This window comes from Manduca sexta, chromosome 9 (assembly GCF_014839805.1).
Source record: "Manduca sexta isolate Smith_Timp_Sample1 chromosome 9, JHU_Msex_v1.0, whole genome shotgun sequence".
Lineage (NCBI taxonomy): Eukaryota > Metazoa > Arthropoda > Insecta > Lepidoptera > Sphingidae > Manduca > Manduca sexta.
This window is the reverse complement of record NC_051123.1, coordinates 2,898,142-2,915,755: the sequence shown is the minus strand read 5'-3', so window position 1 is coordinate 2,915,755 and position 17,614 is coordinate 2,898,142. Positions and strand designations below refer to the sequence as shown.

Genomic DNA, 17,614 nt, shown 5'->3' with positions numbered 1-17,614 from the left:
GATGATATGCTTAACATCCATGTCTCTGGGTCCTGAAGTATAGTGTGATCGGTTCGTGTTGCTATTGTTTATTGTGGTCGCATACTCGCAGCACTAACCAGTAACTTGCTTGCTTCTTGCGTACCTAATTAAATTATTTAGTCTATACTAAATAAAATCATATAGGTAAGAAGTATCTTTTTAAAATAACACTCAACAATAATTTATTCAAACCGTAGATGTAAACGAAAAGGTGTAAATTTCTAACGAAAAATTTCAATAAAAAGTAATTTTTATTTTACACGCTCTAATACTAGACAATTTCTCGCATTCACAACATTACACTTTCAGTCAGAAATACACTCTCGCATACTCGATGTTCGTACGTAAACTGCAAAATATTAAAAAAATCTGAAAAGTAAATCGCGATTTTTATGAAATATTTGTTGTTCATGCATAATTTTTGGCACAATGTTAGCACAGATAAAGACGAATACGTGGTTTGATTGATTAACGCAATATTAAAATTAACCTGTGTAGCATAACACTACTTTTGCCTCTGCGTATTATCTCTGGGATATAGGCATAAAATCTAATAATTTTGAAATACAACACAAAATACAGATATTCTACATTTAGTCCAATTGATCGACTGTTCGCAACATAGACTTGAAACTCAAAACTCGTTTGATTTATTCGATCAAAGGAAAACATAGCTGCGGGCAGGAAATCAAATAGCTCTTGTTTGATATTTCTTACATTTTTACTTTGTCTTGTGTTTATATATTCTTGTCACTAGAATTTACGAATGTCCTTTGTACAAGTTTAGGTTTAGGTAGGTACCTTTGGTTGCACGGCTGTAACGCTCCAGCAACACCGAAACTGTTGCCTTGTATGGAAAAATATTTTGCGCCATCTGAGAGGTATACTCCACTGATGTGATACGACACGAAGGCCCGTGTCGTTTAATTATGATGATTCTGATTGGTCGAGAGGCCAGAGCGTGTCACATGCAAGACTCTCGACCAATCACAATCAAACGACACCAACTCTCGTTTATTTTCTGCTATATTCTAAGAATCGTTAATTTATTTCAAACATATTTTTAGGGTTATAATAGATGATAAAAAAACACATGTATTTTTTAATCACATATAATAATATATTTTAAACTCTATTATCTAAATGCTATATGAGATACAATATATTACAGACCAGCAAACGTAACTTAGGTGGCAAAAATCGGAACTAATTTTAACTGTGGGCAATATAATTCATATTTGAAAATCGAACGTCGAAAATATTAAAAACAGCGCCACCTATTTATAAATTTGTTGCACTGAACTTATGAAAATAGATAAATAGATCACCCACCATTGCTTAACTTTAGTGGTCTCGTATTTCTAGAAAACAATAATAATTGTGATTTACCACAATTTTTTTAAAAGTATTGGGTTTTAGATGTCAACCTATAAGCAAAGGTTGTTAAAAATGGCCACACACATCAAAAACATAAAATATTTTATTTTTGAGCAATTCAGACTTATTTCTATATAAAATAAAAAAAAAAAACGAAGAAAAGTATGGCAATAGCATTATGGCATAAAGTTATATAAAATAAATTATTTTGAATAAATATGCAATTAAATAAATTCAATCTTATATTATTTAAAATTTTCTGAACGTTTATATACATAACATTTTCTAATTATTCCAATCACAAATATACATTACTACATTAAATTCTTGACTTATTAACACCAAAACATAATTATTATTAGGGCCGGCGCAAATATGGCGGAGCGCATCTTAGAGAACTTTTTACTGTCAAACTATTATCGACATTGTCTTGATTGAAATAGTATTCAAAATTAATTAACGCAACAATAAATTGCGTCTAGGTAACGCCGGCCTATAGATCCAATAAAAAAAAGACCACACAATGGGTACTTTACCTTTTGCAGGGCTTTATTTAATAATAATTAAAAAATTCAATAAAAATCCGTAGTCATAAAAAACTTACGAAGAATTAAGTTTTACGTTGTAATTCCGTCGGAAATTATTTTATTACACCTTTATAACTTTAAACAAAAGAATAACTAGTTACCGGGAAATAGATAATTACTTGCTTTGAAAAAAAGGTATTGATTATTTTTCCCAAAAAATGTTTTATTATCCGATTAAGTCTTTAAATCCATAAGGTTTTAATAGCACGTAATATAGTAAAATTTACGCTTTCCATAGACCCTATTTCATATCTTTTATCGAGAAAGATGCATTGACAAGTCTAAAAGTGTGGATCATAAGAGATTTTTCTCTGGACGGCAGAAGTGTATTTTCTGTATAATTGATTTAAGGTGTATACAAAATATTTTGTTTTTATATTCTGTTGCTTTTGTCTTAATATAAAAAATGCAATTTACAGTTAAAGATTCAAATATTGCATATAGTTTTAACCGACTTTAAAATCGTAGGAAGTTATCAATTTGAAGTGTATTTTTTTCAAGTTTTTTTTATTGGTTTATCCTTATCTATCGCGTAATTACTAGTTGTAAATTATTGGAATCGGGAGATAATAAACACGTTTCCTTAATCCGCATTTTTATAACATCTATCTTAACAAGTCACGGAAACAAAGCCTTTAAATGGCAGCAACCAGTGATGATATTAACTATAGTCTGTTCAGAAATAGAACCGTCGTGGCCAAAAAGTGAACTAACTCTCAAATTTTACATAATAACCATTCCCCGCCATTTGGTAGATGTTAAACTCATCTTTCATGTCGTATTGCTTTGTTATAAACGATCTTGCGTGTTGTTTTTAGGGATTTTTGTATAGAAACATATCGAAACTAAACAAAAGAGGTAATTAAGCACAGTAGCGACCTCAAATCTCACGACGGTTCTTGTTCTGAACATACTATAATGCGATGCCTTTGACGGCAGATCTTTATGAGACCTTAAACCAGTTCCCGAAGAATTACTTTTCGCAGCGCAAGGAAGAGGCCCCAAGGCAGCGACTGGAAGCAAGAGTAACTTAGTACTTATAAACTAATGGCTCCAGGTATCTCAACTCGGAGGATAGTTTGGATTCGTCCCTCCCCAGTTCCTCGACCATCTCTCTGGCTCTGTTGTTGGCGTATTCGTGGCCGCAGTCGTGTCGTTCAACCATCTTGGACAGGGCGATGCGAAGCTGTTGTCGCGCGCCTCCGTTTGAGGATTCAACAAGGACCTTCATCACGTCGGGTGCGAAACCCTGGAATTTTATATTATTATTTGAAATAAAATACATATATTTATTTGTGTTAGCCTTTGCCTGGAGTTTTGTCGCTGTATATTTCCTAGAGTTAAAGGTAATTAATTCAAAATAAATAAGCCTAATTTACTTATAGACTAAACATCAGCAACTTTCATAAACGAATAAACAATCCTATTTTTAGTTCTGATAATTTTACCTTTGTAATGACAATCGTAATTATATAAGGTAGTGTATCTCGCCAAGAACTCGTTGTATACGTCCCATCATGTGCAATACAGCAGTTCTACATCGGTCATAAACTCTTAGTAGTAGTAGACCCTCTCCCAATAGTAGTAGAGACGTTTATTCCCGCGAAAAAATCTAGCAACTTCGATGAATTTCCTCGAACTGATAGACACAAGTAACTTAGAAGACGAACTAACAGATTCGTGGTAATCGTACACTACAACACAGCAAAGGGATTCTACGAAAACGAATTTATATAATTGAGAATTTCGATATTACCTTGCAAAGAAACGTAGCTATAAGTAATTTGACATCTGAAGAAATTGGTATCGAACACATCTCAGAAAAGTATCCGAGATTAAATAATAATGAAGTCAATTACAGATTTTGGTTTGTGTTCGTGTCTGGATTCCATTTTGTTTATGCCACGAGGTAGAAATCATCTATGGAATAACTACACTAAAGAAGAACTACTTTCATGATTCTTATGGTATTGTAGGAGTTTGTACGCTAGGAGATTATTTCACATTAGTTTTCCTTCTTAGATTTATCCTGACTTGCGCAGGTTATAACTGCTTAGTGTTCCCAAAGCTATGCTGACTTTCAGTTCCTGTCATTATTTATTGAGGAGTAAACCGAAGTTAGAGTGGTATAGACAAATCAAAAATTCTTAAATATACTCACAGAAAATTCCGAGAGTCTCTGCCTCTTGGCATCTCTGCTCAGAAGGTCATAGAGCAACAACAGCCTCAAATTCGAAGAGGAGAGTTTAGCCCGCGTTGTTGCGGAGGTCTGAGCAGCTCTCACCTCGCCCCACACATCCACCAAGCCATTATCACTAGGATCCTGAGCCATCTTGATCATTTCCTTCACATTATTCGACAGATACTGAAGGTTTTCATCACTAAACTCATCTATACCATCAGATCTCGAAGCTTTGACGTCAAAGTGTGGTGGAAGGAAATGAGGGTCATTTGGACTTGGTTCCACTAAGGGTTTAACTTGTTCATGATGTACGGAGAGGAGGGAAGCTTGGTTCCTGGTGCCTTGGGGTTTGATGACGGTGTAGGGGGCGTGTTGTTCGAAGGGTAAGAGAACGAAGCGTTGTTGGTAGCTCTTGTAACGGTCTGCGGGTTTTGGCGGCTTTGCTGGTTGGTAGAGACCTGGCGCGTGGAAGGGTGTGGTTTCATCCTGTCTGGAATTTGAATGTGCTGGAATTAGTTTTTATCTAACGTTTCAACTATTCTCAAATCATTTTATGTGGAGCCGAAATTCGCTCAAAATTTTCGGGAGAAAAATCCGGAAAAAAATATTTTGTTTTACTCAACACATATCCGTTATTACAAATAATATACACGATATGCCTTTAGCGCAAATCATATATATTGATTTGGTGTGGAAGCCAACCTTAATATGCAATATCATTTATGGTTGTGTATAAGATATTGCCCCGAGTGATAAGATCGCCAATAGTATATTATATAAGTGGATATACTATGTATTTTACTCTTGTACATGTATACAATGAAGAATTAATTAAATAAATAAATATCATCTTTTCACAACAAGACCCAAAAATTCCCATGCATAAAAGCTAAGACTAGACCCAGGATTAAGTTATACTGCAGGTTCATGATATTTACTTAACAAATTGCTTTCAACTAAAGTTCTTTAACTAAAATATAATTTCTTAAAATGCAATGTTTGAGAAAACTTTCCCAATGTTTTTAAGTAGTTTAGCATTAAATTATGAAAGTCCTCGGTGTTGTTCCAAAATAAAGTTTTAATTTGAGTAGAACGGAGTAATAAATTAGAGAGAGCTTATAAAATATTTGAAGCGGCGATAGCCTAGTGGGTGTGGAACAGACTGCCGAGACGAATATCTGCAGGTTCAAATCCTAACACACCTCCGACTTTTCTAAAGTTATGTGTGTATTCTATGTGAATTATCGCTTGCTTTAACTGTGAACGAAAACATCGTGAGGAAACCTGCATACCTCAGAAGTTCTCTATAGGAATTTTGAGGGTTTGTGAAGTACAAAGGCCTAATCCCTCTCAGTAGTAGAGGAGACCCGTGCTCAGCAGTGGGACAGTATTAAATACAAGGCTAAGGTTATTATTATCTTTATAACTTACTAGATTTTGGTCGTAGTAGCCTACATTAAATTATTAAGGGATAAAAGTATCCAATCATAATAAAACAGCTATATTGTCTGGATAGAGAATTACTCATTATTCTCTACCCAGGGACAATATGGACTTTATTACTGTAATATATTTATTGTAAAAGAATTCATGCAGTCACAAATTTTACCTTTTTAATAAAAAACATGATGTAACCATTAAGAAAGAAATGCTAAGTTATATATCAATATTATTAGTATAAAAATTCATAGAATACACTAATTTAATCAGCGTGTTATTTGTTATCGTAAATGGTCTAAATATTAGTAAATAAGCAATTAATATAACAGTTTAATTAAAGATAAAAGAATATTTTCATGCAAAGTTATCAATATTAATCAAGCAAATTGATCCAAGAATTTTTTTTTTATTCGGTCACGGCAATGTGACCTCACTGCACCTGATGATAAGTGAAGTGGGATCCATAGATTGTCGACTGACGAGAGATGATTACCCCTCGGCAGTTGACACAATTATGCCGGCCTGTCGGAACCGGGTATACAGGCTGATGCCGGAACGCGACACTTACGTGGGCCACTATGGCGGGTTTTAAACACCTTATGTACGATTTCGCTATCCGGGCGGATATAAAATCCTACACCAGCATTTATCTTGTCTAATACAAATTACAATTCTGTTCACCTTTAAGCCTTTTCTTATAAGTAAGAATATTGCCATCTTAATGAAATACCCCAATATCGTATTGAATCGAGTTCCAAATCCGCACAAGATAATTGAAATATCATTTTTTGAAACCGCTAAAGTTACTTACCTTCCTGTAATGATACGTAAGATTGCATGAGTTATAAATAGACATTGTAGCTAGAGTAACTACCTGACAAAATAAGACTTAACATCTCATGTCTCTGGCGAGCGCAGTGGAATACCAATCAATACTTTGAAATTCAAAGTGTTGGATGGTGTTTCTACTGTTTATGGGCAGTCGTATCGCTTACCCTCAACCGAACGGCAAGCTCGTCTTGTTATTCAAAGCATTAAAAAAATGAAAGTCAGAATTGAAGTTTGAAAAATAGCTAGTTAGTGCTGAATGACAGCGTTATTGACAGTTCTAATAATCAATCACCTTCTTAATTTAATGTCAATACTACAAAAAAACAATTGAAACTAGTGAGATTTTAGTTTCGATTCCTCCCTTCAACAGCCTTTAGGAGACCGTCTATTGAGTATTGACCAAGTAAGGATGTTGCTTTAATGCTTGAATTGCAAAACATGCCAATTATATAGCTTGGGATTCGAATTTAAAACCTCATAATATTAGTTAACAATACTTAAGCACCTATTTATTTAATAGAGATTGGTTCAAAAATGAACTGTCAAAAACGCCTTCACAACCCAACCCGAAGTAAAACAAAGACCTCATCCACCAAGCAGTGCGTTTGAAGGCAGGGATCTCGATCATCACATACGGCTTCTGTGTCGTGGTGGTGGGCCTGCTGGACGGCGTCACCTCATCCACCTCGAACGCCATCTGGTCCGTGAGGTGCGCGATGACCTGCATCGCGACTGGTAGGTAGGATTCGGAGAGCTTCACCTGCTGTTTGGCGCCGTGGACCTGTGGAGATTTTAGTTTTATTAATAGTCGTCGTATGATTAGTTTTGTATCGGACACCGTAAGCAACGCCGAGGGAAACCTGCGAATGGTATTCTGGAATCCCCTTGATTCGCGACTGCAGGGACCTGGAGGAAAGTTGGAAGGGGATATCTGCGGAAGGAAGTTTGTAGGAAGAAGGAACCTTCTCAGGATGGGAGAAGGGGAAAAGGCCAGGAAATGTTCACGAGCACGCATGGGCCTAAATGTGAATTGGCAACCGTGAAGTATTCACATATAACTGTATGCCTAGAGCCGCGACCGTGACAAATGTTCCCCCTGCATAGGCGTGCATTCGGTGTGGAGATCAAGCGCACAAGAATTGCCTCGGGGAAGGGAGGGAGGTGGTAGTCTCGTTATTATCAATCGCCAGTCGATATAATAACGTCGGCCTGTTTAAAGTTGATAGCAGGCTGATCCGGGAACAACATACTTACGTGGGCCACTATGGCGGAGTTTACATCTCGTGGTTGAACACCTTTTTCTTCACTTAAGCGTTATGCTAATAACAACGGTTTGGAAATTTTGTTATGTTATAATTGTTACAATAACCCAATTAAATTAGTGATTTCATACAATCATCACGGCCTTAATGACTATTAATTTGTTTATTAATAATTATTTATTGGATTTGATAGATAAGGTATGAAAATATATTTATACGAAGTCATTGAAATGAAATTCCTATTATGAACGATACCGCGATAAAAGTGGCCTATATGTTTTTTTTTTCTTTTTATTTTATATGACGAGATGAGCTGCCGTTCGCCTGATGGTAAGCGAAACTACCGTCCATAAACAGTAGAAACACCATCCAACTCCTTGAACTACAAAGTATTGGTATTCCACTGCGGTCGCCATCCTGAGACGTGAGATGTTAAGTCTTATTATGTCCTGTAGTTACACTGGCTACAATGTCCTTCAAACCGAAGACAACATTGACTACACATTGCTGCTTGGCGCCCGAAATGGCGGTGGTATCTACCCAGGCGGACTGTCACATATGAGTGACCTATCACCAGTGAGGTTTATTAATCCATGAGTACCAAATTTTATCTTAATTTGCTCAGTTGTTTCTACTTTACTGCTAATAAACTTCGAAATATCCGAACATTTTCGACAGCGAGCGCATTGCTGTAATATTATGCTTTGTTTTGGGTTAAGTCTTACTTACCTATGAGATCGCGTTCCGGGATCAGCCTGTGTATATCCGGTTGCAACAGGCCGGCATGATTGTGTCGACTGTCGAGAGGTAATCATCTCTCGTCAGTAGACATTCTATTGGACCCCACTCCACTTACCATCAGGTGAAGTCAGGTCACTACACCGTACCCACATAAAAAACAAAAGATTCCAACATCACGCCTCTTGATTTCAGAATCACTTATATAAATTAAAACAACAATTATTGTCCAACTTTATGCAAACATCGTAAACGTTTCATCTGAGATAAACTCCATTATGGCACAACTGGCTTAACATGTGGCAGCGGGCGATGTCACGAATACTTAATAATTTATTTTTCAAACTTTTCATACGACGAAATATAAATTATTTCAAATATCTCCATGTTTTAATTTAAATATTCAAAATATATATTTTAAAATTTTATTTGTATTTTTATTGTTACTTTATTAAATACTGGCAGCTTCATATGATCTTTTTTTTGTTGCCATAGACAAATTTGCCGCGCAATTGTTTTTGAAATATTAATGTTAATTTAAATGATACAGTTATGAAACAAACTCTATTATATCTTGATTACAACTCAGGGAATAGCGGTTTAATTTGCGAAATAGATTTTTAATTCCTCTAAAACAAAGAATAGGTAATTATGGAGATGAAAACTAAATTTTGAACGTTTCGAAGGCTCATTAAGGGAAGGATCAAAGTTCTTATGTAATTTATGTAGTGGAAACGTCCTTTGTCCGTAAACAATAAAAATAGTTATCTGGTGGGTTCCCACAACGTTTTTTCTTCGTCAAATATTATGTTTTTTTTAATAATACACAAGAAAGTCCCGCGATTGACATTTATGATATAATAATGGACTTACCTGTCATGAAACGAAAATAAACTTATAGATCTATATTTGTTACTTTCCCCTATCACGTTCTACCCAACACCATTGATGTCATTTTTTTTATTAAATTAACACAACGTCTAATTTCTTTTACTGTAAATCTACATTCACTCGCAACACATTTTTCAACGCGATCAGCCTATACTAAACTCTAATAGGCGAATTCCTATGCCGCATCACGTAAAAGTGTAAAATGTTTGGAACTACAACGCAGCAGAACGTTTTTAAACTTAAAGAACAAAATGTCCGCTGTGTATAGGCGCTGGTTCTTTATTTAAAATAAATTCCAACCGACCTCAAATTTAGTGGATAATGAAGTGGTAAAAATTTGGAGCTTGGAATGATTAAAAGAATAATTTTAGATCACTTCACTTATAAGAAAAATAATATACAATTGTCATGGCGGAGTAAATCATAAAAATAACTTCACTGATTCGTCGAAGGAGGTGGAATAGATAATTATTTTTAATTTTGTTCTTTTTTGACATAAGTAGCTGGCAGTTATTGTCATTCGCGGCTATAAAGGAAAAATTTAAAAAGTGTATTCGCGGTTATTCTGCTTCGATTTTCGATTTATCTCTTTGAATTTTTGACAACTTTACTTTCTTTTTGAGGTTTCGTTGCAAAGTAACAACATTTATATTCGAAAATGTTCATTTTAAGTGTAATCTTAAAAAAAAATAGTATTTAAAAATCTCATAATCAGATCTTTTAATTAAAAATGATTTACTTCAATAGGCTTGGTTTTAGAGTACCTACTATTTAAAGATATATATTATATTAGTTAGTTTTTGGACATGTCCTTGAAATGGAAAAATATTGTCCGACATTATTCCACTAAATATTTCTATCTCCGGCAGCACTTGGCCGAACGTGTCAACAGAAAAGCAAGACTGTGAGCTTACAAGTTAATGTTAAATATTTAAGAGACCTATCTAAAATAAGAAATAGCTTAGGAAAGGTCAACCCGAATGCTATATATATTTTTAACCGACTTCAAAAAAGGAGGAGGTTATCAACTCGACGTGTTTTTTTTTAAACATAGCTCTTTAAATGTATCTATCTTAACATTGTCCTAGCCTATAAATTCAAAGTCTAAACCATAAAATATTCTCTATAACCTAAAGGTATACTAAGTATGTACGTCACGCTTTTTTCATCCATCTATGTCGAGGTTAAAAGTGAAATTGTCGATGGTTATGCGCACGCGCATGGAGGTACAATTAATTATGCAATTACATTTGGGCTAGAATTACGTCAGTAAAATAGGGGCGGTGATGCTAGATAACTAGGTTATTTACGCATGTATATCGTAAGCGGATTTCATGTTGGTGTCAGGAAAATTTCGAGGCCGGTCAATGGGAGCAGTGCTCAAACGTTATCGATCATAGAAATCTAAATATTTGACACAGTGAGTCACGGTCTCGCATATGTGAGAGTCCGCCTGGCTAGCATCGCAATGTCTATTTCTGCCGCTAAGCAGCAGTGTGTAATGTTGTGTACCGGTTTGAAGAACATAGTGTAAGTACTGGTGTAATAATACTTAACAATCAAGTCTCAGGATGGCGAGGGCAGAATAGGTACCAAACAATAGGTACTTTGTAATTCAATGTATTGGATGGTGTTTCTATGAGCAGTCTTATTGCTTACCATGAGGCGAACGGCAAGCTCATGGTCATTCAAATCAATAAAAAAATGGTTTATTGTAACGCCTACGATCAGGCGAGCGGCTTGCTAGTCTCAATATATAAAAACATTTCTTACCACAATGGTCTGCAGTATGGAGATCATTATCATGAGCCGAATCATTTTTCAATCCTGAAACAAAGAAAAAAATATTTTAGTAAAGCCACACTAGACATATTTGTCTTTAAGTAAATAAGCTCATTTAATAGTTTCTTTCTTTTTTATTCGAGCATGGCAAAGTGACCCTAATGGATCTGATGGTAAGTAGAGTGGGCCCCAATGAAATGTCGACTGATGAGAGATGATTACCCCTCGGCAGTCGATACAATTATGTCGGCCTGTTGGAACGACTGTCGGAACGCGACACTTACGTGGACCACTATGGTAGGTTTCAACACGTGTACGGTGGTCGCTCTCCGGGCGAATATAAAATAGCTCCTAACACCAGCAATTATATTGTCCCACTTCTAGGCACGGGCCTCTATTACTGAAAAGGTTTAGACCTCAGTCTTCCACGCTGACCTATCGAAGCCTTTATTCCTTCAAAATTCTAATCTAGTATTCTCAGATAGATTTCCTCACTACGTTTTACTTCACCGTTAAAGCGGACAGTAACTGTAAAGTCAGAGGTGTGTTGGGTTTTGAACTTGAGGACCTTTGTCTCGGCAATCCGATGCATTTCCAAGTCCCAACTAAGCTATCCTACACTACATCATCAGCCTCAAGATGTCCACTGCTGAACATGGGCCTCCTCCAAAGGTTTCCAGTTTAACCTATTGGAAGCAGACCGCATCCAGCGACCTCCCGCGCCTTTTAATAGGTCCAAGGCTGCGCTTTCCAGTTCGTGGCCTTCACTCCAAAACCTTCTTGCCCCAGCGGCCATCAGTTCTACGAGCTATGTGCCACTACACTAATACTTAATCCATACTATAATTTCAGATTCTCATCACAGCCATAACAAGAACCACTCCCGATATATTTACGAGAAAATCAGATAGTCGGAGAGTCGTAAACCGAGCCTTCTCGGAGGGACTCGTAAACTTTATCACTCATAAAGAATTTGCTATGAAACATTGTGAAGTAGGCTTGTAAAAGATAGAAATGGGATTTTATTGGAGATTTACCTAAGTTTTTGGGTACTTACTTTACAAGATTTGGACGTGTAGGTACGTGGTTTTTTGATCTTTTAATATGGTGAAAATCAGTTGGAATAAAATGGACTGCTGATACGTTTGCAGATTCTAAAAGGCAAGGCACACGTCTGAATCGGAAGTTACTTTTTTTATAATATATTAATCATTGTTTGCTTTAACGGTTAAGGAAACATCGCGAGAAATCCTACATAATTAAGAATACTATATAAGAATTTCTAAGATATGTAAAATTTGTCAACCTGGACTACGCTAGCATGTTAAAATAAACCCGAGTTAAAATAAGACGCCAGCATGTTAAAATAAGACTGAGAGGGTCTCAGTAAAGTGGGCAGGTACCCACAAAAACTAAACTACAGGTCTATTAATATAATTTCTTCTACCATATTGTTATCCCGATAATAATACTTTTGTTTCTTATAAGTTTAGTGTTTACGTTCTCCAAGCAAATCGATATATAAATCTACAAGTTGCAATGATACTGGGCTCGACACCGTTATATTCCGGTTTCACATTTAACTAGGACCGCTAGCACACTAGCATTTAATACTATTGATATATCAACATTAGCGGGTTGGTTAAGTAGGAATATGGCGTGCAGGCAGGAGAGTAATGGATTTATTTGAGATCAGGCGATAATTGACAACTATTTGAGTATATTTATCAAAAATATATGTCTTATGAAATCTAATAGACAAATAATTTTCAGTATCAATGCAATAATAAACAAGATATAAAGGTTTGTAATGGTAGAAAGGGTCGCTGTTAAATAACAGGAATAGCAAACTATGACGTCACCAAGAGTCACCAGCCATAACGCAAGCCTGAGAAAGGCATAGCGCGATAACAGCATCACGCCCCCTTTTTTGCTTACTACAGTATTTCAAATATGATCCCGGGTCTGGAAAAGAGATGTTGAGTTTTTCTACCTAATATCAACCCGGAGTCTGGCATTTGTGCCCGATATGGCGATAGACTTACCCCCTATCACAACATGAGACAGAATACGCAACACGAAAACTGGAGTAATAGTTACGCCTCTGCCTATCCCTTGGGGGATAAAAGGTGTGAGTGTGTGTGTTGAAACTTATGATACAGGTTCTTAATCTTATGTCCTGGGGCTATATAAATTGATGTAACTTTCGCTCTGAAGTGTGATATCAGCTGAGATGCTGTCAAGTTAACGTCAGCGTCTTAAGATCATCGTTATTTAATAAAGAGATATCAACATCTCAAATAATATCTTAAATCACAGTATATAATAGATTTTGACAGCAAATTTTTATTTATTAAACATCGCAGACTCGGCTAAAATCTGGCGCAAAAATAACAGCTCAAGTTTTGTACTCGAAGGCGAGACTGGTTTATTAAGAAGGCCCCTAGAGTGATGATAACTATCAAGTACAACGTTTAATAATTAAAGTCTTTATTTAAGTTAGTCAAGGCTTACCATCGTGGCTGCCTCATCTCGTTATTCATTTGTGTAAAATAAATGGAATTTTCCTCCAATTTATCACAACGGAGATATATGGCACTCAGCTGGCTAATTAAAAAGGGACCGCAATAAAAAAACCATTTAATCCTAACAAACACTGCGAAAAGGGATTCAAACGGGGACATTTAGAACTAAATTAAAATCTAAACCTGAATGTTTGAACGTGTTCTTTGTAAAAGCTATCAATTTAATATATTTAGGTTTTGTTGTGACTAGGTTTTGGTTATAGTTGGACCTGGATGTCTTTCTAAGCATTATTGTTAGACATTAGATTGATGTTAATTCTCCAAGGTGCACTTTTCCGGGACTAAAATAGATAATTTTACACACACACTTACGGTTATTATCTCCGAAAGGGTAGGCAAAGAAGTAACACAGCGAGTATCCACTTTTCGCCTATGTATTCCGTCAGAGCGTCCTGGACTTCAGAGCGGTGTGATGCCGCTACGCAATACAACTACATCACCAAGACAAGATTGACGGATTTTAAGTATATTTAAATCAAGATACAGGTAGATGATTAATATAGATGTCAGGTAGTGGGTATAAATCGATGTTTTTTTTTCACAAATGGGGTCAACAATCGCGTTTGCAAATAAGGTGTTTGACCATACGATGACTCGTTGACCATGATGCAAAGGATATTAACCTCTATGGTCTAGTTATTGACTTTATATTTGTAAAATTACCATACCATAATATGAGCATACATACATTGTATCGCAGTCTATTTCTAGCGACAAGCACTGTTGTGTACCAAATAATGTCGATGGTATATTGATTTGTTTGTAAGTGGAGTGAGATTAAATATAATGTTGACTGACGAGAGATGATTACCCCTGGATAGTCGACACAATTATGCCGGCCTGTTGTTGATATATACAGGCTGATACGAGAACGCGACACAAAGGCCACTATGGCGGGTTTTAACACCTTGTGTACGGCGGTCACTATCCGGGCGAATATAAAATATATCCTAACACCAGTAAGTAATATAAAGACATAACTAGTTTAAAATCATCAAAACAAGAGCACCACAATCTGTAAGAGGTCAAAGCCTCACAAACCTGTTTTACATCTTAATTGTAAAAGCATTGTTATTTATGTTCAATGATTCAGTCAACATTTTCGTTAATTTGAAATATTTTATTTAAGATACTGCCTCGGTAGCTTAGTTTTACTGCGTGAGAATAACCACCGCTCTGACCCGGATTCCAATCCCGGGCTAAGTGATAATAAGTTCTTCTGCTCATCATTAACTTAGAGACTGAAATTCGTGCTCAATATGGCGATCGACTCGCACATGCCGAAAAGTATCTTGATGTACCTCTGCTTACTCTTTCGAGGATAAATGCGTTATGTGTCTTCTAAAGGTACTAGGTGGGTTGTAGTCTCAAGTAATTAGCACAAGTTTGACCATAAAAGCCTTTAAATTAGACGAAATATAAATTCATTACCGAAATTCAGTGGATATAGATTAGGAACGCAGGTTTTCTGGTCCCGGGAAATGGTACTCAAAGCAGGGAGACACCTCATAGTTTGTTCTTTTCAGTGGAAGAAGGGACTAAGTCCCGTTATGTTGTAAATAAACCAACGAGATGCCTTGCCAATTGTCTGAATCATAAAACAAACGGCTAAGCTCAAGAAAAAAAAATTGTGACATATTTAAAACAGTTTGTGTAAATTTGAAAAACAGTTTCATTATCAATCTTTAGCGATTAATAAGCAATTCACATAAGCAATTATATTATGGTTTGACAATAAAATCTAAAAACAACAAACCAGTAACACCAATATTGCAAAATGAACCATACGTTGAAATCTGGTTCATTTGAGTACTCAAAAATAATCCCTAATTTTTTGAAGTTTCATGTATTTATAATTTATATTAAGTATTACTTTAACAAAGCATATCTGATTATTTTCTATAAGATTGTGGAAGGTATATAGTCTACAATACTGCATAAAAGCGCCTTTGTATATAGGATTATAAGACTAATTTCTCATTAGAAGAGTTAGCAGCTCACAGTTGACAGCAAGCAATACTAATAACACATTACTATAATAGTATAAACACTGGGCACCATAAATACGACAATCTTGACTTTTACTGTTTATTTCGCATAAACTCGGATTCGCAATTCGAAACAACGTAATTTTTCGCCCTCTACAAGGACAAATGAAGGAAAAACATCGTTGTAATGCAAAGAAAAAACATAAACAAAACAGGTACCATTATTCAAAAGGGCTATGGCTGCAATGTACCAATTTAAAAATTAATTATAATAACTGCTTTAAACTTAAAAAACACACACACGAAAATTCGACCACGAAACCAAGACTCTAGGTTTAAAATGCTAAATATATTAGGTTCTTAAAACACTTCAAAATATTATCATGATTTAAAACTGGTAATGTCAATATTTGTACTATGTATTTTTTTTGCTTGGTATATAATACATACCTATTTATGTAACATCAGATAAAAAAAATAAAGAGTAAATACATACCAATCCCGAAAAAATCACAAACAAAATCGGCGCGCATTAAACGCGTGCGAAGGCTGCGCAGGCGGCGCGACACTGGCTTCGCAGCATCCCAGGATACTGACCTCTAGCCTCCTTGCAGAATCACACAGAGTTGTTCGTACCAACTCGATTGACTAGTTATACGCGTTATTAAAAAATCAGTACTATTTACATAACAATTTAGATGACTTCATAAAACAAACTCGGAACCAGTCGGTCATTCGGTTATAAAAAAAGTAGTTAATTAAATAAATCGAATTCTAAGAGATATGTTACTTTACAGTAATGCTTCAATGATATAGAGCTATTAATTATACGCGCACCTTTCAAAATCATTTAACTTTCCTACAAAAACACCCAACATTTTCTACAATGTATCAAATAGATCAATAGTCCAAAAGCTTGGTTGTAACACCTCTATACAATTACCCAATCCGCACATAGGTTCATCGACCATTTGCGTAGACGGTACAGGTAAAATTCGCTTCTCTTTGCATTCTAAGCACGTATCCCACAGTTAGAGTGGCCATTTTTTACATATTTTTGACGTCGTGTGCAATTCACTTTTCCTTCATTATTTGCGAGTAACTGACTTCTTGTTTTTGTGGTGAAATCTATTTTGAACTATATTGTGAGGCTGTAGGCGAATTAAGATGTCGAATGGCCTGACAACCATGAAATGTCAGTTCATTTTAGATTATTCGTAGAAACAACAAAACAATAGAGTGCCTTGCCTTCAATTGATAAAAATAAAACGTTAATATAATATATAGGAGATAGATAAACAACTTTAAAATTATAGAAAAGAGTAAAATAATTTATAAAGATAGTTTCTCGTACAGAAGAGAAATGGTGTCTATTATGTTTTTTTTATTTCGTTTTCCATCTCTTAGGATTTGCCGTTGACAAAATTTCATTAATCCCCTTAATTTAACGTATATAATAATAATAAAGCCTTTATTTCTGAATATTTTCATACAATTTTGAATAACTTATCAAAAGAATTTAATTACAATATGTCCCTTTGCTCCGTGTGCCTTACGGCAAAGGCCTCCTCCAAAACCTTCCACTGCTTCCGATCAGTGTACTGTACTGTGTACTCTAACTTTGAGTTTCTTCTTCCCTGCCAGCCCGAGCTGGCTTCTTTGTTTACTATATTTTTCATTTATTTTATTTTCAATATAAATTGTCTTTGTTTATATACGCTAATGTAATTAAGTAATAATTAAATATTCTCATGTAACTTGACTTATCATAAGTGCAACTATGTTCGCCTACGTGATGAATAAAGCATTTTATTTTTATTTTTTTTAACGTATAGGGAACTCAAATTCAATATTTTGTGCTACACCTACTAACTTAAAATGTCCGTTGTAATATCGGTGAAAGTATATAAGATTCTCGTTTCTACCTCAC

General features: G+C 35.4%; 1 protein-coding gene across 1 annotated transcript; it reads right to left on the bottom strand.

Moving 5' to 3' along the window:
• Positions 1-1,119: 1,119 nt before the first annotated feature.
• Positions 1,120-16,263, bottom strand: LOC115448435. The gene is made up of 5 exons (XM_030175870.2): positions 16,181-16,263; positions 11,103-11,156; positions 7,074-7,219; positions 4,147-4,657; positions 1,120-3,234 (listed from the first exon to the last, which is right to left on the bottom strand). Exons 2-5 carry the CDS (start codon positions 11,145-11,147, stop codon positions 3,016-3,018), a joined length of 921 nt encoding a protein of 306 aa, XP_030031730.2. The 5' UTR covers positions 11,148-11,156; positions 16,181-16,263; the 3' UTR covers positions 1,120-3,015.
• Positions 16,264-17,614: the final 1,351 nt, after the last annotated feature.